The sequence below is a fragment of the Ursus arctos genome, unplaced genomic scaffold, assembly GCF_023065955.2.
Source record: "Ursus arctos isolate Adak ecotype North America unplaced genomic scaffold, UrsArc2.0 scaffold_33, whole genome shotgun sequence".
NCBI classification, from domain to species: domain Eukaryota; kingdom Metazoa; phylum Chordata; class Mammalia; order Carnivora; family Ursidae; genus Ursus; species Ursus arctos.
In genome coordinates, this window is record NW_026623019.1 from 10,058,395 (window position 1) to 10,080,409 (window position 22,015).

A 22,015-nucleotide genomic window follows, 5' to 3' on the forward strand; every position below is an offset into this window, starting at 1 on the left:
CAAGCTTCTGTAAGTAGAACTCTGCCCACCTGACCTTGCAGGGGGAGGTCCTCCTGGAGAAGAGCTGATGTATGGGGGCAGGGAGTACCTCAAAGCCTATAACTGAATCCTGAACAGGAAGACTAGCCTAGGAACGTCAAGTTTAAGTTAAGGCATACCTGTACGTGTAGGACTTCTCCACTGATCTGGTGTGAATCTAATCTCCCGATCTTGTTTGTTCCTGGGCAGCTTAGGCCATTACCTTCTCCCTGGACTTTGATTTTTTTATCTGCTAAGGGGAAATGCCAGGTGGTGGCTTATGCTTCCTGTAAGCTTCCACGTGTTTAATTCTAAACATCCGTTGTCATTAAGAAACACATAGTTTTAAATTGAAGGTGAGCAGTGGCTTTGGCCTTACCAGTGGAACTCTGCTCAGTAGAGGTGAATATCAGAAGGCCAGAGACTGGTCCATGATCGAACTGCTTTTGGGTGAAACAAGGGAGAAAAGAACAAGATAAAGTACTGTTCCTTATTCAGGGTGTTTCCTCCCTTTTATGGAGTTAACGTACCCTTTCTTTTCTAATTCGGTAAGGACAGTATTTATATTTTGCCTAATTGTTTAGGTTCTTACTTAACAAAATAAAGTTGGAAATCCCACATTGGCCTTCAAATTTTTATTGTTGAAATTTGACCAGCTTCTGGCATCCGACCATCTAGAACCATGGCTCAAAACCTCACAGCTGGAATTTCCAAGACCTCAATTTTATGCCAAGACAGGAAAACTTCCCCCCCCCCCAAACACTATTTAAATGCACTGAAGGAGCATAATAGAAATCTTAAATTGTGAAGAGGTCGTGTTTGCTGAGGGAGTGTGGATGCTGGGCCCAGTCTCCGGATGGATACCCCCCAGGCTCAGACGAGGACAGCCTGCAGGAGGCTCTGGGGGGAGTCCTCACTGACCCGCGGACTCGTGCTCATGCAGCTGTGTTTAACTGCATTGGCTAAGCATTTCGTGCATGCGCCAAGGGGCCTCTGTGCTGGATGTGTGTAGGCCAGCACCCACACCCACACCCAGCAGATCCACCAGAGCCTGATGTCCAAAAGCCCTGGTTGGTGTCTACTGGCTGACCTGCTCTGGACCTGCCACTGGGTCCTGCTCCATGCCCTGTAACTGTGAACGAACTCCAGTGCCCAGTAATCCACATTTCCTTCAGTAGAACTTCAGCCGTGTCCAGCTAGCATTAGCTACTCACTAGAGCCCCTAAACACCCAGAAGCAAACCCTTCTGCCAGGATCCTGAGCTTGCGGAGCTCTGTGGGGGGCCTTGTGTGTGTAAGGTTATAGCTTTTAACCCTAAACCTTTCAAAAATGTGTTGTGAAGGGTAATACATAGAAGGGTTTATCCTCACACTGCTTTTCAAAAGAACACTGTGAAAAGTCCTTTTCATCCTTGTGCCTTTTTACCCAGTGTCTGACTCCAGGGATCACTGTTGCTAGTGGTCTGTTAATCCCTTAAGGATTTTTTTTTAAAGATCTTATTTATTTATTTGACAGAGAGAGGCAGCAAGAGAGGGAACACAAGCAAGGGGAGTGGGAGAGGGAGAAGCAGGCTTCCCGCCGAGCAGGGAGCCTGATGTGGGGCTCGATCCCAGGACCCTGGGATCAGGCCCTGAGCCAAAGCAGACGCTTAACGGCTGAGCCACCCAGGCGCCCCACCCTTAAGGATTTTTTAGGCATATACGTGCACCACTTTTTTTTTCTTTTTGTATATGAATGGTGGATGCCACACACAGTATTCGGCTCCTGATTCTTTCACTTAATTTATCCTAGCACTCTTCCTTGGCACTGTGCAATAAATCTCTTCTTTTTTAATAGCTGCATAGTATCCCAGTGTGTGGCTGAACCATAATTAATCTGACTATCTCTTCAGAGATAGACAGCCAGCTAGTTTGCTTCCAACACTCTGTCCTTACAAACATGGTAGAGCGAATACCAGATGCACACAGGTTGTTTTCTGTATATGCTAGTTTGTGTGTGGGATAAGTTACAGGTGTGCATTTGCTGGGCCATAGAGTTTTATACATTTGTAGTTTTGACAGAAGTTTGTGAAAATGTCCTCCATAAAAAAATAGCAACTTACTTTGCACTAATAATGTTTCAGGCTGCCAGTTTCCCTTGAGCTTTATCAAAATGTTGGATTTTTGCCCATCTCCTCGGTAGTAGGGTCTCAGTGACACTCTGCATTTATTATGTTATGAATGAGCTTGAGCGTCTTTTCATTTGTTTCACTTATTTATGCCTCCATTTCCGTGAAGTGCCTGATCGTATCGTTGGCTGTTTTTGGGGGGTTTTTTTTAATTGACTTTTTGGTCTTTGACTTTGGGAGCTCTTTATTTTGGGAGATCAGCCCTTTGTGATACGAGTTGCAAATATTTCCCATTTTGTCATTTCTTTGATTGCTTTTTTTTTTTTTTTTTAACTACCTAGTCAACTCATTCTTCATTCAAGTCTGAGCTGTTTGCCATCATCACAGGCAGCCTCAATCATCCATGCGTATTCAGGGTTTCCCACATGCTGGACTCATGGCCGCTCACATTTCTGTTCACTATGACGATGTCTTTCTAGAGGCTCTCTACTGGGGCTCGGGAGACACAGCTTGTAAACGGCTGAGACAGGAGTTGGACCCAGGCCTCCCTGGATTAGATCATCACCACCACCGCCCTGGCTATTCAGTATAATCGAAGAGAATGTAAACTGGTCTTCTATTAATCTTAGGAAAGTGAAACTCGTAAGATAAAATCTAGGAGAGAAACAAAGAGTGGTGATATATTATGACCCACCAATTGGGAATATTCCCCTCCATCGATGCAAATAGAGAGATTCAAGATGGTATAATGTCAGCAAATAATTATTAGTTAATATATGTTAATTATGCCATGAAGAAATGTTTACTCTGGGATGTCCGTGTTGAGTATAACATTCAGCCCCTTTGCATATTCTCTATTTATGTAAATACACGTTACTAACTGTCCCCTATAGACAAGCTTGCCTCACAGTTGACCCTCACCATTGACCCATTCTAGACTGTAGCTCATGTTGGCCCAGAACTAGCTAGAATTTTTTGTTCGTTTTTAGTGATTTGGCAGATTTTCCCACCAGCTGTCAGAGTGGATACCTACAGAAGTAAATGTTCCCTTTCTCATCCCAGAGATGCTCTGTGTGTGTGTGTGTGTGTGTGTGTGTGTGTGTGTGTGTGTGTGTGGGCACTTGTCAATCTGCTCTCCAAGGAAACCTCACGCAATCCCTTTTACACCATGACTGAATGAACCACAGTAGTCAGGGAGATGCGAATCCAAGGGAAACTTGTAATTGACGGTGGTTTTAGGGAAAGGCGAGCAGCTCAAAAAAGCTCAGAGTAACCACAAACGAAAATAATAAAACTATATCCTCACTGATAAGACTCTTCGTCCCCCAACTGCATAAAAATAAGCCTTTTAAAGAAAAACTCCAAGGGCACCTGGGTGGCTCAGTCAGTTAAGCATCTGCCTTTGGCTCAGGTCATGATCCCAGAGTCTTGGGATCGAGTCCCACATGGGGCTCCCTGCTCAGCGGGGAGTCTGTTTCTCCCTCTCCACTCCCCCTGCTTGTGCACACGCGTGCACGCACACTCTCTCTCAAATAAATAAATGAAACCTTTAAAAAAAAATAAAGAGGGCGATGGGTGGCTCAGTCGGTTAAGCATCTGCTTTCGACTCAGGTCACGATCCTGGAGCCCCAGGATCAAGTCCCGCATCGGGCTCCCTGCTCATCAGGGAGTTTGCTTCTCCCACTGACCCTCCCCCCTCTCGTGTTCTCTCTCTCTCTCTTTCTCTCTTTCTCAAATAAATTAAAAAATCTTAAAAACAAAAAACAAAAAACCTCCAGGGGCACCTGGGTGGTGCAGTTGGTTAAGTGTCTGACTCTTGGTTTCAACTGGGTCATGACCTCGGGGTCATGGGATTGAGCCCCATGTCGGGCTCTGCACTTAGTGAGGAGTCTGCTTGAGACTCTCCCTCTGCCTCTCCCTCTTCCCCCATGCTCGCTTGCTCTCTCAAATTGATAAATAAATGTGTTTTAAAATCTCCTTTCTTAAGAAAGAAAAACTCCAAGGAAGTAAGAACATTGGGGTTTTATTCTTTGAACGTTGAGGGTAATGTAATGAGCTCTAATGGAATTAGTTACTTTGATTGCATGAGCTAGAAAGGGGAGAGGAGAGAGGACGAAATAAGAAATTGGCAACACGCCTAGTCCACTGAAAGCAGCCCACGTCAGAACCCAAGGCATTGTGCTTACTTTTACTTGCTTGCAAGGGTGAGGAAGAATGTCGGAGGCCACTTTGGGCCTCTGTGATCTTACCCCTTAGTTCTGCATAGCCCACATTATCAAGTAACTGCATGTTTTGTAAGTTCCAGAATTATTCCTCTTGACAATCCCAGAGGACCTGAGTACATGTCCCCTTATAAATCTCAGAGAATGAGGACATACTCAGATGCAATGTCCGGGCAGCATACGTGTATTATAAACATTCACTATTCTGGCTTAGGGAAATGGGAACTGTTCAGATGAGCAGGTAATTTGGGGCCATTTCACGCCCGGAGCTGACACAGCGGTGACTGCTCCTATCCCGGGCCGTCCTGGTTCCGGGGCCACTCCCCTAAAGGGGAAGCCTCACCTCTAAAGATAAGGTGCATTATCTGTGGTTGGTCCCTAACAACACAAGCCAACTACTCGCTCTGGAAGTCCCCAGAAGAAGCCATCATCTGTGACCCTGCAGGAGGAAGATCTGGCTTCAGTGGATGTATTGAACCGATCATCTCCCAAATAGTTCTTAAGGGTGATTTCTTTTTATTACGGTGATTTTTTAAATTAATTAATTCTTAAATTCCAGTGTAATTAACATACAGTGTTACATCGATTTCAAATGTACACTGTAGTGACTGGGTAGTTCTGTACATTACTCAGTGCTCCTTGTGCTAAGTCTGCTCTTATCCCCGTCACCTAGTTCCCCCATTTCCCCACCCACCCCCCTCTGGTAACCGTCTGTTTGTTTGCTATAGTTATGAATCTGTTTCTTGGTTTGTCTCTTTTCTTGGTTTTGTTTTGTTTCTTAAATTCCACATGTAGTGAAATCGTATGGTATTTCTCTTTCTCTGACTTAACGTCACTTACCATTACGCTCTCTAGATCTATACATGTTGAGAATGGCAAGATTTCATTCTTTTCATGGCTGAGTAATATTCCATTGTACAAAGAGAGAGCCTAGTGATTATTTACCTTACCTCTTGACTTTTGAACCCAAGCTTCATGTAAGAATCAAGTTTCCTGTTTTAGCATTACCTTGAAAACGCATCCTTTCCACCCAAAAAATACTTATCAGTGATGTGCCGGGTGATGATATAAAAATGCGACTGCCCTGAGCAAACTTCAGTTGTCGTAGATTCCAAGTGTGTGTTGCATGCTGAAAGCCTTTTCATTTGCACAGTGTTCTTTGTATCCACAAAAATCAGACCCAGACAGAGTTGCGTAGAGCCTCGATGTCGCACTTAGAATGTGGCGAAAAGAGATTGTGAACCTCTCCGTAAGATTATATTCACCTACTGCATTGTTTTTACTTTTCACAGTGAACACTCTTAGTACAGGTAGAATAGGCGGCTTGTTGGATGTCACGTGAAATGTATTATAGTTGTAGTCGAAGAATAAAATGAATAATAAACATCAAAGTTCAGACTAGTGGATGCCTCTAAGGACAACAGGAGGCAATTCGACTATGTAGATAATAATTTATTTCTTGAGCAGCATTTTGGCTTCGTGGGTATTCACCGGTTTACTTCTTCCCACCTTTTATGTATCATAAATATTGCGCAAAAATTTTCAAAGAGGAACCCAGAAAAGGGAGGAAAAAGATAATGATGTATCTGGGAATGGAACTATGGTTTTAAAATCCCTAAAGTATTGAAGGTCTCTTTTCCTATAAATATGGATGTAAGAAAGAGTTCGGATTCAGGTCTCATCTCTTTCCAGTGTGATGATTTTGTTAGTGACATATTTTTAAAAGTGTTTCACTTACTCCTAGTTTAAAATGTGTATCCAGTATTCGTGGCCAAAAAAAAAAAAAAAAGGTATTTTTCAAATCGTTCCATGCACTAAGGCCTGGATCTTACACCTAAAGCATTACGACTGTGGTTTCACTGGGGAAGGTGGGGGATGATGAAGAGTTTTCAGGCTAACGACACACCGTGATTGGTGGGGAAGGCCTGCTTGGAGTGGCCCCCACTGTGTTAGCATCTGGTTTTGCCCTTTGTGACATGAGCTTAGAGGGACCCACAATCGGGATGTGTTTTTCTAGCAGGGAAATTGGCCCAGGACCAGTAGAGCTAGTATTTGAAGTCAAAATTGTCTTTGCTAATGCTCTTTCTCTCTCTCTCTCGCCCTTTTTTTTTTTTTTTAATATTTTAACTGCAGCGAAGGGAGCAATCTGACCCCAGCACATCATTACCCAGACTTCAGATTTAAGACGTACGCTCCGCTAGCATTCCGATATTTCAGAGAACTTTTTGGTATCAAGCCTGATGATTACTTGGTAAGAACCTGTAATTTTCCTTCCTTCTCCAGAAACGTGTGATATAAACATGTGTCTCATAGCAACAGTGACAAGTGGCTTGTGTCTCTTGTTTTATAAAGCTGTGGAGCATAGTAAAAGGTCCAAGTCTCAAGATGATAAATTTAGCTTCAGGAAATGTGATTTGACTCTGCCACGTTTACTGATAGCTACAAAATCTCCTACGGTAATTGATATTTAAGTAATTGTGGGATTGCTTGCTACTTCAGATCGTTACTCTAACAGATATTATTATAATTAGTTCTAAATACTCCTGTGAATTTTGCTGATTGGATTCTGTTTGAAAGCCTTCCTGTTTCAGTTGCCTTATTTATACCATTCGCCTCAAACCGCCTTGGCCCACAGCCATTTTCACCTTGACCTACAACTTGAATACGGTTTCAAAGATGCTAGGTAGTTTTGTTCTCAACATCTCTCGATGCAAGCAAGCTCTTCCTAAACCTGTTTTTATTTGGTGCAAGGGCATATTTTATCCTTCGGCTTGTCTTTTCTCTCCATCGTCTTTCTGGCACGCAGCAGGTACGGAACACAACAGCCTTTTTGTGAGGTAGTCCGATGTGACCTCAGATTGTTACCTTATTCCTGTTCAAGGAGCCAGGAACTTCCTTTTTGTTTCAAGAGTAAAATGGTTTATTTCATGATTTGATCGCTGTTAACACCCTGGGGCTCTTCAGAATTGGTTTTCAAGAAGCTGTAGGAAGGATGCCATCAAACATTTATTGTTCACCCCATTCTGAATGATCTTAGTAAGACTCGAGCCAGATCCTGGACTAAAGCTTTGCACAGGAAGTGTGGCAGCATTTATCCCTTGGAACAAAGAGTATTTCAACTGCATTTTATAATTCAGGGAAGATGTACTTGATAAAATTCAAAGCTGTTTCTATTCTGTGCTGATGAAAACCTGTGCATGCACGACCGTCTTCTTTCTTTTTTTTTAAGTTTTTTTAAAAACTCCAGTTAGTTAACATACAGTGTTGTATGAGTTATATGAGTTTCAGATGTACAGTATCAGTACTTTCATACATCACCCAGTGCTCACCACCACAGGCGCACTCCTTAATCCCCATCACCTATTCCTCCCATCCCCCACCTCCCTCCCCTCTGGTACGACCCTCTTCTTTAGTTGGGCCCTGAGAAACTCCTATGACTTCCGCCCGATGAGATGATACTGGCTCCTCAAGGCACATTAACAAGGCTTCACAGAGCAGTGGGAACGGAGTAGAAAGTCCCTGGCCATCCTGCTGCCGTTACATGTGTTCCTCCAAGTAGCCACTGCCTTATCACACCCCTCTCACTGAGATGTCAGGTGTCTCTACCCAGCACTACCAACCTGCCCTCACCAGCTCCTCCAGGACACAAAGCCACACATCTGGGGGAATGGGCGTGGGTGAGTGTGGATATGTTCTAGAGAAGATTCTTTGGTTTCTGACTCTTCTATAATTATTGAGCGTCACTGTCATTCAGGAAACATGTTTGGGGAACTCATTGTGGTCTGGATACCGTCTTATGGAAAACAAGATAGTGCTCTCATCTCCTGCCACACATTGGAAACCCATGGATTCTCTTTCTGAATTTTCTTGAGTTTCTGCTAGCCAATGAGATGCCATATCCTTGAGCTTCGTAGCACAGATCCAATCAGTGTGATGACACATCTGCCTGTCTACCCTTCACCCTTCGCCCTCCTGTGGTCATTGAGCTGCAGGCTGGGAAGCCCATTCTTGCATCGTTCTGTCTCACAAACTTGCTTTCTTGGAGGAAGACCTTTTCCTGATCAGCATCGCACATGGCTTACACCAGTTTCCTGATGAGCCTTTAAACCAGGAAAGTTACTTTCGTCCTGAGGTTAGAATATGTACAAAGGAGCACAGGAGACTGAGCTGATGGCTTCTCAGAGCAAAAGTCTTCCTTCCTGTAGCTGGCAAAACGTAAATTAATCCATCAGGTGCTTTGAACTTCTATTGTAACGAAAATACTTGGCTACTAATTACAGGGAGATTCAAAAATTATAAGTCATGGTACGCAGAGAACTTAGAATCCAACTGGAATGATCATTTGTTTGTGTGGAAGAATCACCAGCTCTACCAGGCATTAAACAGACTGCAGTGCAACAGTCAATACCCAAGGATTTGGGAGGAGGGAGGGGGTCTCTCTCTCTCTCTTACACCGAGGATGAGGAGCGCTTCTTATGGGTATGAAATGGTTTAACTGATGTAAAAATTAGAGGGGATTTGAGTGGGTAGAGAAGAAGGGAAGCATATTCAGGAGAGGAGAGGTGGTGTTAGGACAGTGAGACCAGACACACAAAAGCACTACATGTTTAGAAGCACTTTGGGTGGACCAAGAGGGCAAGAGGGGAAGGTTTGGATCAGGAAGTTAGAAAGACCGGGCCAGATTATGCAAATACACAGGTTTTTTTAATTATAGGAAACTGGTCAAATTTAAAGAGCAACTGCATATTGGATGATGTTGAGGAATTAGGTTTTTGGTGGGATGATGGTATTATAGTTCTGTTTTTAAAAAGGAGTCTTTGTCTTTTTGAGACACATGCTGAAGTGTCTATGGGTGAAATGATGTGATGTCTGGGATTTGCTTGGAAAGAATCTGAGGGGAGCAGGCGGAGGAGTGATTGGGGTTGTAGTGGAGACAGGATTGGCCAGGAGTCGATCATTGTGGAAGCTGGAAGAGAGACGTATGGATGTTAATTTCACAATTCTCTCTACTTTTATGTAGGTTTGAAATTTCCCATAATGAAAACTGGGGGGCTTGGGGAGATGGGAATAAGCAGGTCAGAGTGCTTTTGTTTGATTCCATTTTCCACCTCCCTATAACTGAACCCATCTCTGGGACCTGCAAAAACCAGACAGAGGCCCTCTAGCTTCACATGGCTGCCTGGTCCCCAGTGGTTACGGCCACCTACGTACCCTGTGCTAAGACAACCACTGGGGACACCCCCAGCCCAGAACTAGAAGTTCACCTCCAAACCACTCAATCTGAAAACCCCAGCCAGTGATCTGAAGTGTGGTAGATGAGGAAAGGGTTTTTACGTGACATGACATGCTTCCCAGAATTAGGTATAACCCTGGACTTTTTAGCCCAACCATTCATTGTAGATGAGCAGTCTAAAGCTGGGGTCAGAGAGGTGCCGAAGGTTACCCATGCTGCTGGGCACAGAGCCCAGACCAGAACAGGGATCCCCCCAGCCATCCCCCCATGCGATTTTCCATTCACCAGCGGGCCTCCCAGCCCACAGAGTCTCAGACCTCTCATTAAATGTGATCTCACCATAACACTCCCTCATCCATCAAACCATGAGGTATCCATTCTGAAGCATCTAGCCAAAGGAGTCAAAACACCTCCAACAAAGCATTTTTTGGAAAAGTTAATCCCAAATAAAGCACAGGGGAATCACATAAGACCTCCCTTAAAAACCTGTGTGAAGGATAAGAAAGTATCATCCAAAGCACAAAGTACATCCTAGCAGCTGTTAAACGGGCTCATCAAACCCAAATCTCTGAAGATCTGGTCTAAAAGGGAGGAGAAGTTAACATTATATAGTAACTCTCCAGGTAGGTTTAATATTGGATCCCCGTGATACACGTGCATTTCTACTTAAGTCTTGTGCTCTCGCATCTGGATTTTAGCCTCAATTATTCTGTTTACATTCTCGGTACCATGAAGGTTCACCACGTGCGTGCCGATCACCAGTTTCATGCTGGCACAGGCATAATGTGGATTGTGAGACCACACACCCAAGTGCTTGCGTGTGCACAGCACGGTGGCAAGACTGCACCTCCTTCCTTATTTGTTCCAAAAGAAACGCCTCCCCAGGGAAGGCCAAGGGCCCCAGAGCATTTTTTTCCCCATCTCTGCTTGGGCAGCAAGCCTTTGGTTTGACTTCCTTCTCCCCCAGGTGCCCGAGTGTTCCAGAATCCAGGGTGATTTACGTGATGTCCTTCCAGACTCAGCGGCACCGATAGAGAGCGGGGGGTGAATATTTAACACTATCAGGGGGAAAGAAATGGCAGGAAGAATGATCTCCGCCACGCTGAGCAAGTTTACGTTGTTAATTTGCCTTGGCGGGGCCCAGCTGGGTTGTACTTTGTGGCCATTCCAGCGGGGGATCATCGGGAGGCCCTGCAGGAAATTGAAGGGAGAGAATGGAGGCATTGGAACAGCTTGCACAAAAGAAAGGACCTGCAGGAAAGCACAGAAAACGCAGGCGTCCATGTGGGGCCTTGTGGATCAGGGCTAATTAAAATGTTCCCATCTCTCCTCTTTATTTGCTTTTCAATGGCAACATGGCCGAGAAGGTTGCTTAGCACAGGGCACGGTAACCAAGTTCCAGGGTAAGAAACTGCAGACTTACAGGCAATAATGGTGAGACTGCCGGTTGGTATCATCGTGCCCGTTGGCTGCACACTGATACTCTGCCAGTGTGACCCCCACCGGCTTACTAAGAAGTGTCAAAACAATTTTTTTCCACGCGTATTAATTTGTAAATTACCTAATATAGGACAATTTGACAAGTAACCCATGAAATACTTCCCATATAATGTCACTGCTTATAGAAGAATTTGAGACTTTAATTGGAAACAGATGTTCAGGTCTGAATCCAGTTTTCTCTAGACAGCGCTTCCTGAATCACCCCCTAATTTCTCTATTTGCAGCCTCTAATTTCTGAATTCTGTGTTGTTGTTGGACTTCCACAACATCGACTCCTCTCCGTAAGAAGGCTCTGTGCCAGGAATTCAAAGCCCATAAAACAAAGAATCAGAATTCCTAAAGAGAGTGCGGGGTCTGCCTTCACTCTTCGTAAGAACTTGGGGTCGACACCTTTGTTTTCCCGCGTCTCAAGTTCATGATTACGCAAAAGATGCATCTATCCTCTTGACTCACTAGGAGTGTCTTAGTGTATCTTTGGGGAGCCCTCTGGTCGTTGGAGTTGGGCTGAAACCCTCAGTGCGTCCTGAGGCACGGCCAGCTCTTTGTCACCTGGGCGATGTCCGCCCCTCTCCCCTATGTGTGGTCACGTGGTAGGAACTAGGAACAGCAATAACCAAGTGGTCACGCTCTGCCAGGGGTTTTGAAAGCATCCACTTTAAAAACTTCCAGCTGCTTTCATGGAGATATTATTAGCTTCATTTTAGAGATGAGGTTCCTTGGACTCTGGGATGCCAAGATACTTACTCCAGGTCACGTAAGTGGCCGCTGGTAGAGACATGATTTAAAAAAAAAAATGAAAAAGAAAAAGAAGTGGTTCCAGGAGCACCTGGGTGATGCAGTGGGTTAAGTGTCAGACTCTTTTTTTTTTTTTAAAGATTTTATTTATTTATTCGACAGAGATAGAGACAGCCAGCGAGAGAGGGAACACAAGCAGGGGGAGTGGGAGAGGAAGAAGCAGGCTCATAGCGGAGGAGCCTGATGTGGGGCTCGATCCCATAACGCCGGGATCACGCCCTGAGCCGAAGGCAGACGCTTAACCGCTGTGCCACCCAGGCGCCCCTAAGTGTCAGACTCTTGATTTCAGCTCAGGTCATGATGTCAGGGTCCTGGGATCGAGCCTCACATCGGGCTCTTCGCTCAGCACAGTCTGCTTGAGATTCTCTCTCGCCCTCTGCCCCTTCCTGCCTTGCTTGCTCGCTCTCAAAATAAATAAATAAATAAATCTTTTAAAAAAAAAAAAAAAAGGTGGTTCCAAGTCCCATGCCTGTCCCCCTGATGAGCTTTCCACGTGGATCCTGCACCCACAGCAGGCAAAGTGCCCTCTGCTTCCGAGGGGCTTTTAGGGCGTTCTGTGTGCGGTCTTGGGGCTCTTTTTGTTTTCCTTCCTAATGTCTAAGTCACCCATAATGGCAGAGACTGTCACACTGCTCAGCATGAAAGCATCAAGAAGCAAGCCTAGAGGAAAGAGAAGTGGAAAACGGAAGTTGCCATGAGTTTCAGAAAGGCGGCACACACTTGCTTCTTTCTTGTCTTAGAGAATTTTGTTTCCCTTATCTGTGTGCTGCCAAAGCAAGATAATTTAAAGTCAACATCTAGAAACTGCCTTTTAATTGTTTTTCTCCCGGTTTCTCCCTTCTCCTTCTTCCTCCCCTCACCTCCTATTCCCCTCCTTTCAGATTTCTCTGTGATGGGGTCTTAACTCTTCAGAAGCCCAGCTAAAAAGCATTGGGAGATATTCTGGATGTTTCCATCTTCAGGACACAATTCTTTAAATCTGTCTTTTTGCCACTCACTGGGGCTGGTCTGATCTCACGTGCTGGGCCCTGACCTTTTCCTCTGCTCTCATTGTTTCTCTGCTCAGTAGTGGGGATTGTTAGTTGGTAAACACTGAGCCCCATTTCCCCAAATTTGAGTTCCCTGCTGGGTTTTTGTTTTTGTTTTTGTTTTTTTTGGCATTTCTGGTGAGATTTATAGCTCTTCACTTGGTGGCATTCAGCCATTTGTTCGACAAAAATTTATTTAGTGCCTGCTGTGTGCAAGGCACAGATCCTGCACGGTATCACAGCCTAAGATCCAAGGGGCTTGTGCTCTCACAGAGTCCTACAGTCCTCTGGGGACTCAGAAGAAGAAGCAGGCATTTGAGGCACTTTGTGGTAACTTCCATGATGAGAACGTCCTGTGCCAGGAAGCAGATGATCTAGACTCATGGGACCAGGAAGAGTTTTCCGGAATAAATGCCGTCCAGCAGACGCTGAAAGCCAAAGTTACATAACAGCTCCCTCACTGTGCCCTGTGCCTCTTCCTTTTGTCCCCCCACCGTGGCTTCTCAGTATGGAAGGCAGGAGTGGTCCCTGCTAGGGTCCAAGCTTCCTGAGTGCCTGGGGTATTATAGATGCTCACTAGACATTTTCTCGATGTTAAATGCATACATGAATGAGGAGTAGTCAGTCCGGTGAAGGCAGAAGAGAGGTGGGTTTGGTAGAGAAAGATGCAGAATCCTGGTCCTTGAGAGTCTGGCACATACGAGAAAAGGGGAAGTAGCTGTCGGTGACTAGAGCTAGATTTTAAGGAGGGAAGTGATAAAGAAGCCTGGAGAGTAGGGCTGGGCCGCTCATGGCCTTGACAGCGCTGGCAGGAAATCTGGGTGTTATCTTCTAACCAGATGGTAGAAACCACTGGGGGGATGTGATCAGGTTGGCATTTTAGAAAGATCTCCGGTTTCCTGGTGGAAAACGCACAAGAGAAGTCGAGAGTGGATAGTTGAGGCAAGGTGGAGTCTCCCATAGTAATGAAGGCATGATGTGAAACCACTGAACTTAGGTATGAGCAAAAGAGAGGGCATGAAGGGGGTAGATATAATCAGTAGTCTGGATATGAAAGGTGAGGAAATGGGAGGCATCAAGGATGATGCCCAAGTTTCTGGTTTGGAAGCAAAATAAATAAGAGGGAGAAGATAGAGATTGGGGGTAGGGAAAGATGATCTAGAGTCACATGTATGGTTGTGCAGGGTGTGCACTGCCCAAGAATACCTGGCTGAGCTGAAGGAGTAGAGACTGGAATCCAGCCCTTCTGCTCATCAGCCTTGTATCTGACCCAGAGCTACATCTGCTAGAAGAAAGAGGCACCTCTTTCTAGTTACTACAAAAGCATTGTATGGGCTAACCATAGCCCTGGGATGGATTTGATTTTGAACTTGTTACATGAAGTGCTTGTGTTATAACCAGATAGAATTATCTATTAAAAAATTAGGCATACAGGCCTGGAGCCTTTGAAAGTGATCCGGGCTGGAGCTTCGGCTGTTAAGAGTCCTCTCCTTATTGAAACCACACATGGATGACATATTTTGGGACAGTAAATAGTGAGAAGAGAATAGGTGTGGGTGTTCACATGACAAATACACGGTGTGAGTCATACCTTCAGTTGTTATGTTATGGACACTTGCTGGAAATAGCACCGTAGACCACAGCACTGTTTGCATTATTTCATTGGACAGATGTGATGATTGATGATTCAATGTGAATGATGATTCATGTGATGCTGTGGGTGGGGGGGGGGTTGTGGAAGGCATTTGTTTCTCATAGAATTATTAGGATAAATGGATCAATTAAATTTTTAGAAATCTCAAAGGGCCCTCTTAGTATATGTGGAGCCTCCTTTGAAAGCCCATGGCAGAGAACTTCCTGTTTCAGAATGGTCAAGATGTATAATCCTGTGATCTGCCTCCTTAGAAGCATCATGTACGGTGAATGTATTTTTTTAACTTTTAAAATTTTATTTAAAATTCAACTTAATTAATAGTGTATTATTAGTTTCGGAGGTAGAATACAGTGATTCATCAGTTGCATGTAACTGGAGTGCTCATTACATCACGTGCCCTCCTTAATGTCCATCCCCCAGTTACCCCATCCCCCACCCACCTCCCCTCCAGCAACCCTCCGTTGTCCTAGAGTTCAGCGTCTCTTACGGTTTGCCTCCCTCTCTATTTTCATCTTATCTTATTTTGCCTTCCCTTCACCTATGTTCTTCTTTTTTTTTTTTTTTTTTAAGATTGTATTTATTTATTTGACAGAGAGAGACAGCCAGCGAGAGAGGGAACACAAGCAGGGGGAGTGGGAGAGGAAGAAGCAGGCTCCTAGCGGAGGAGCCTGATGTGGGGCTCGATCCCATAACGCCGGGATCATGCCCTGAGCCGAAGGCAGACGCTTAACCGCTGTGCCACCCAGGCGCCCCCACCTATGTTCTTCTATTTCTTAAATTCCACGTATGATTGAAATCGTATGATAACTGTCTTCCTCTGCTTGACTTATTTCACTTAGCATAATACCCTCCAGTTCCATCCACATCTGTGTTGCAATGGCAAGATTTCCTTCTTTTTGATGGCTGGGTAATACTCCAGCGTGTGTGTGTGTGTGTGTGTGTGTGTGTGTGTGTGTACACACACACCACATCTTCTTTATCCATTCATCTGTTGATGGACATCTGGACTCTTTCCATAGTTCGGCTATTGTTTCTGTTGGTGAGGACATAGCTGCTATAAACATTGGGGTACAGGTGCCCCTTCGAATCACTGTGCATCCTTTGGATAAATAGTAGCGTATTTTTAATTGTTTATTTATTTATCTTGTAGTATTCCATCTGCAGCGAACCTCTAATAGAGCTGTCCAACCCTGGAGCCAGTGGATCCTTGTTTTTTGTGACCAGTGATGATGAATTTATCATCAAAACCGTTCAGCATAAAGAAGCTGAATTCCTTCAGAAGTTACTGCCAGGCTATTACATGGTAAGTAACCGTCCGTAATTAAAACTCCTACTTGAGATTTAATTACTTTCCGAAAGTTTTTTTTTTCCCCCTATGTTTTTTTACAGTCACCCTGTGGCATGTTTCTTTCTCTTGGGTGAGCTTTGTTTTACATTTGGATTCTACCGCAACCGCTGTTGAATAGATGTTACATAGTCGAACTGTTAGTAGAACATAGTTGACTCACACAGTTCTGGGTTCAAATCCCAGCTCAGCCATCAGCAAACGGTACGACCACGAGTAAGCAATATAACCTGTGAGCTGTATGTAGTCTCCTCAGTCTTTCAAAGCTGCGAAATAACCTGTCTTAGACGGTTGTTGTGCTAGAGAAAGACAACAGGGTGTAGGATAAAGGAAGCGGTGCCTTGCCAGGCTCTTTGCTCCCAGTGCAGAGTCGTAATGTGAATGCTTAGCATTCATTGAGGGCTAAGCTATAGGTGAAACACAGCTGTAAAAATATTATTTAATTCCCAAATCTGTTGGAGATTAGGCACATGTATAAATATAGGGATCAAAAATCGAAATAAAATAAAAATCTCAGTGGACAGGATGGACAGATTTTACAAGGTTTGATCCTGAACAAAACTGGGAAATTTTTTTTAGAGCACGTTGTCTACTTTATATTAGAGCACACAGAAGATCCAGAAAAGTAAGGAAAATGCAGCCGACTCTCATCTTTGCCCCGAGATGCATATTACTAATATTCAGTGTATGTCCTTCCTGATGTATTCTATTCATACACACATTTTTTTAAATAATGTGAAATTGGGATCAAATGGTCACTGCACTTTACTAACCTGCTAAGTGAGTAAATCTTAAACGTGTACAGTTCTAAGCTTAGATAGACTAGTCTCTTGTTCTAGAACTGCATTGTTCAATAGGGTAGTCATTAGCCATATACAGCTATCAATTTGAAATTAATTAAAATTAAATGAAATGGTAAAATTTAGCTGAGCAAATAGTTTATCCCAATCACATAAGCTAGTATAACAAATAGTATAATTCATCCAGTTAACAAGAAAAAATGTGAACATCGTGTGGTAATCCAAATAAATGTTGACTAGAAACAAAGGCATTCAAAATTCAACATCTTCTCTTGCTTAAAATTCTTTAAATTGGCAGAGAAGTTTTAACATAAATAAATAAATTAGCACACACATATTATGCATTTATCAGTCCTAAGAGTTCCATAATACCTCATGGAGAAGAACAAGAGCCCTTTTATTGGAAGTAATAGAAAAAGATAGGATGCCCCTCCATGTGATCCTTTCTGATATATTTGCAAGAATTTCTAACAATAACTTTTTGAGTACAAAAATAAAGTATGAACATTCTTCTCTTGTAAATGATACAATTAAAAATGAGCGAAACTTCAAGTTTCTAGAGGTAGTGAGAGTCCAGCAGATTTGCAGGGTGTAAGATGCATGTCCGCAATCCATCGTATTCCATTATGCAGATCATCCAGAGTGGGAGGATAGAAGGGAGAAAATGAGATCCCGTCGGCGAGGCAGTAACTTACAGTGAACCTTATTAGAGTAAAGATACAATTGAATGAAGGCAGACTATCATCCTGGTAGGGAAAGCAAGTTATAGTAAGTACTGTAATTTGGGAACAATAACTCCAAAATAATTTTTGTAATAGAAACTCAGATACTTGAGTCTGTAAAAACAAATATAAACGAACAATATGAAAGAAACTATGAATTGATATGAAGGACATTAGAAAAGTTCCTACATAATGAGACACACTTCATTCCTGAACTCAGTGCTGTAAAGATTTCAGTTCTCCCAAATCATGTTGTAAGTCCAGCCTAATTCCAATCAAGAATGCCAGTAGGGCTGCTTCTCCGAGAAAACACCAAGTGTCAGATGACGCTGATGCTGTGCGTGGGCTTGGGGGTTCCAGGGGCGATGGAATGGGAGACCACAGTGGCTTCTCTGTGGGCCAAAGACAAGGAGTGGATCCCCGTCACCAAACTGAGCCACCTGGTCAAGGACATGAAGATCAAGTCCCAGAGGAGGTCTGTTTCTACTCCCTGCCCATCAAGGAATCTGAAATCATTGACTTTTCCTGGGGGCGTCCTTCAAGGATGAGGTTTTGAAGACTATGCTGGTACAAAAGCAGACCCGTGCTGGCCAGCAGACCAGGTTCAAGGCATTTGTTGCCATCGGAGACGACAATGGACATGGCGGTCTGCGTGTGAAGTGGTCCAAAGAGGTCGCCACTTCCATCGTGGGGCCATGATTCCGGACAAGCTTGACATCGACCCATGAGGCAAGGCTACTCGGGGAACAAGATTGTCAAGCCCCACACTGTCCCATGCAAGGTGACCAACTGCTGAAGCTCTGCGCTGGTGCACCTCACCCCTGCCCCCAGGAGCACTGGCACTGCCTCAGCCCCAAGAAGCTACTGATGGTGCACAGAATGGATGACTGCTCCCCCTCAGCCAGGGACCGCACTGCCACCCTGGGCAACTTCACCGAGGCCACTCGTGACGCCATTCCCAAGACCTACAGCTAGCTCACCCCGACTCTGGAAACAGACTGCATTCACCAAGTCTCCCTATCAGGAATTCGCTGACCATCTTGTAACGACCCACACCAGAGTCTCAGTGCAGAGGATCCAGGCTCCCGCTGTGGCCACCACATACTTTATACAAGAAAAATTAAGTAAACTAAGTCTGTGTTTAAAAAAAAAAAAATGCCAGTAGGACTTCCCCCTACCCCCAAACTGGTTCTTTTGAAAGTGAAAACAAAACAAAAAGAAAGTGAAAATAGGTATCATTTTAAGAGCATTTAAAAAAACAAACATCGGAAAGGAAGGGTTATAAGACTAGACAAAACATTTTTGATAAAGAATTAGAATGGTGAACCTGCCGTAACATATACCAAAAATCCATAAACTTTTACTAATATTAAAGATATTAATATATTAAAGAATTAGTACGGTGCTAGACAAATAGATCAGTGAATTCAGATAATTCCATATTTCAGATCTTCACACACACACACAAAATAATTCCCTGTGGAGTAAAAACCAAACCTAGTGACCAAAACTATTAAAAATCAGGAAGAAAAGAGAAGAAATTTAGGACCTTGGGATATAAAAAGCTTTGCTAAGCAGGAAGCAAAAAGAAAGCACAAGAAAGAAGTATGTAAATATGACTACATCAAAAGGCAAAACATCGGTATAACAAAAAAAAAATACCAGACACAAAATTAATGTAAGCACATAGAATATTTCTAGAATGATAGAAAGTAGGGATAGTAGTTAAAAGTTGGGAATTAGGAGAAGAATCAGGGGATTGTTAGGGAAACTTTTCATGATACAAATGCCCTCCAGCAAGCTGTTTTTAATTTCTCACCTACTTTTAAGGTGAAACGAAAATAGGCATGTGTTTTTTTATTTGTATAGTAAAAAAGACAACATACTGGAAGAAAACCAGTATACCCCATAGGGAATAGGAAAATGGCAAATAATCCAGAGTGAATCGAGAACTCCAACAATAACAAAAACCGACAGAAGAACAAAGGATATTAACACAGAATTGTCTTTGAAGTGGCTAAAAATACATAAAGTTACATTTCTGTAATCATCAGCGACATTGCAATTTTTTTCAATGAGTTTCCTTTTTTTTTTTTTTTTTTTTTTTTTTTTTACCAGTCACGCTTACAGAGATTTTAAAGCTTGATGCTATGCATCACGGATGAAAGGTGACAACAAATAAATAATCTTACAAAGTGTGCCTGTAAATTGGCCTACCCATTTTGGAAGATACTTTTTTCAGGAGCTATTAAAATTTTAAATGCTCATCGCCTAGACTCCGGCTGTTAATTTTCTTTTTAGCTCCCTTAGATCATAGTCACACATGGCACTAATCAATTCTTTGCCGATTTTTAGTTGAATCTCATTTGGGATTCTCTGTCCATGTTCATTTCAGCCACTTTTAATGCTGTGGGTTGAGAATGATACAGGTACTGTTCCAATGAGCCAACTTAAGAATTGTGATATTTTAGTAATGGCCGTAACGATAATCGCGCCCCATGTTTAATTCTCATACAAGTGAAAACACATACTTAACGGAGTCTTCTTTTGTGAAAATAGGAGAATTGACCATATTTTTTTCCTCTTTCTCTTTTTAGAATCTAAATCAGAATCCAAGGACTCTTTTGCCAAAATTTTATGGACTGTATTGCATGCAATCCGGGGGCATTAATATCAGGATTGTGGTAATGAACAACGTCTTACCGCGCTCCATGAGAATGCACTTCACGTATGACCTGAAAGGCTCCACTTACAAGCGAAGAGCCTCCCGAAAGGAGAGAGAGAAATCCAACCCCACATTTAAGGACTTAGATTTCCTGCAAGACATGCACGAAGGGTTATATTTTGACACAGAAACCTACAACGCGCTCATGAAAACACTTCAGAGAGACTGCCGGGTAAGGGCATGTCATTGCCGTGATTGCCTTTGGACAGGCGTCTGTGATCTTGTGACCTTGGTAAGGAATGTCCAGAGCAGATATGTGGAACCCCATCGTTCGCACTCGCGGTGCCCAGCCATGCTTCCTTGATGTTGAAGGAATTGGTGGATGATGAGGGAATTGTCTGGAGTATTCGTGGATTTTACTAAAAAAAGCTAAGTCTACTTTCTTTGATAAAAGGAAACAATTTTTTTCTTTTCATCCTCTCCTGTGATTAACCTGGAGAGGGAAAAGAAATTAGGTGTAATGCAACGATTAGCCATATACAAACCTTGACACAAGGAAGATTCCACCAGGGAGAGAAGTTTAGAGAATTGACAGGCAGACCTCTGGCTACTCACTGTGGAGGCAGAAGTATGAGGTGAGCAGTACGTTTGCTGAAATTATTTTGGGGATCAGGAATGAGTCTCGACAGTTAGAGCAAAGACCATCATATGCAAACTTAGCCAGAGTGATTGTCAGAAGGAAGGAGGAATTTAGAATCCCCCAGCCTGCAATATTAGGAACCAAATAATAAGACCCAGAACCTGGGAGAGGTATTTCCGACACGGTGAATGTACAGACAGTAGATAAAAGTTTCCTTGGAGAAAAAGAGGAAAATGGAGCTCGGATGGCTTCTGAAGAATGATGATCATTTGATGAACACATTCTCAGAAATTGTGTGTTTTGGCCCAGGTGCACTTGGGAGAACCATCTAGGTCCCCAGCTAAGCTGGGCGCAGTGGAGGCGGGCGGACGTTGGGCCCGACCTGGCCAGGGCGGATAGGACTCCCAGCACCTGGTTCTGGGGAAGTATGAGCTATGTCTTCCAGGCTGTGGCTTTCTGGACCTTGCGTGGGCTTGGACAGATGACCCGTATTGGTGCAGAGGGGAGGGGGACAAATCCTTGCTGAGAAAAACACTCCTACTGTTTATGGGTCTTTTCCTTCTACATGTTATGATGTGCAGGAAAATGCACTAAGGTGTGTCATTGGCACGCTTTGTTGCATTGATACAGATGTTACTCCACAGCTCCTGTTTTTTTAAGACTTCATTTATTTTTCAGAGAGAGAGAGAACACAAGCAGGGGGAGTGGCAGGCAGAGGGAGAAGCAGGTTCCCAGCTGAGCAAGGAGCCCGATGTGGGACTCGATCCCAGGACCCTGGGATCATGACCTGAGCTGAAGGCAGACACACCGACTGAGCCACCCGGTCCCCCCACAGCTCCTCCTGTTCTTAATGCTTAGTGAGCCAGGCTAGCCTAAGAGGCTTTTTTAACGTACATTTCATTTAATTTTCTCAGCATCCATTTGAAGTCCATACTGTTCACATTCCCAGTTTAATTGGTGGGAAAATGAGGCTCTTAGAGAGGCGAAGAAACCTGCCCAGCATTACTTAGCAAGTCCCTGGCAGAGCCCACACCTGTTTGGGTACAAAGTATGTGCTCTTAACAATTGAAATGTAAAGGTTCACTGTAAGGATTTTTTAAAAAAATTATCTTTTCAGAAGTCAAGGGAGGAACAGTGGGAACTAAGCAAACACAAAAAAGTGTCCAGCTGTGCTATTCAGCTGTCTGGGTGGATATGAATGATTCATGTTTTTCTTTAAAAAAGAAAAAAAAAACAAAAACATGAGCACATTTTAGTAAAACCTTTTCCTGTGCTTTTTCTGCCCT

General features: G+C 43.6%; 1 protein-coding gene and 1 pseudogene across 5 annotated transcripts in view; both read left to right on the plus strand.

The window, feature by feature from the left end:
* PIP5K1B (phosphatidylinositol-4-phosphate 5-kinase type 1 beta) overlaps positions 1 to 22,015 on the plus strand; it is a 294,224-nt gene that overhangs the window by 161,445 nt on the left and 110,764 nt on the right. For all 5 annotated transcript variants that reach the window (XM_057305569.1, XM_048218352.2, XM_057305570.1 and 2 more), the window contains 3 exons: positions 6,481 to 6,598; positions 15,708 to 15,860; positions 20,022 to 20,321. In XM_057305569.1, the coding sequence (XP_057161552.1) occupies positions 6,481 to 6,598; positions 15,708 to 15,860; positions 20,022 to 20,321 (571 nt within the window). The remainder of the gene's footprint in view (positions 1 to 6,480; positions 6,599 to 15,707; positions 15,861 to 20,021; positions 20,322 to 22,015) is intronic.
* Positions 17,706 to 19,842, plus strand: LOC125282704 (40S ribosomal protein S2-like; annotated as a pseudogene).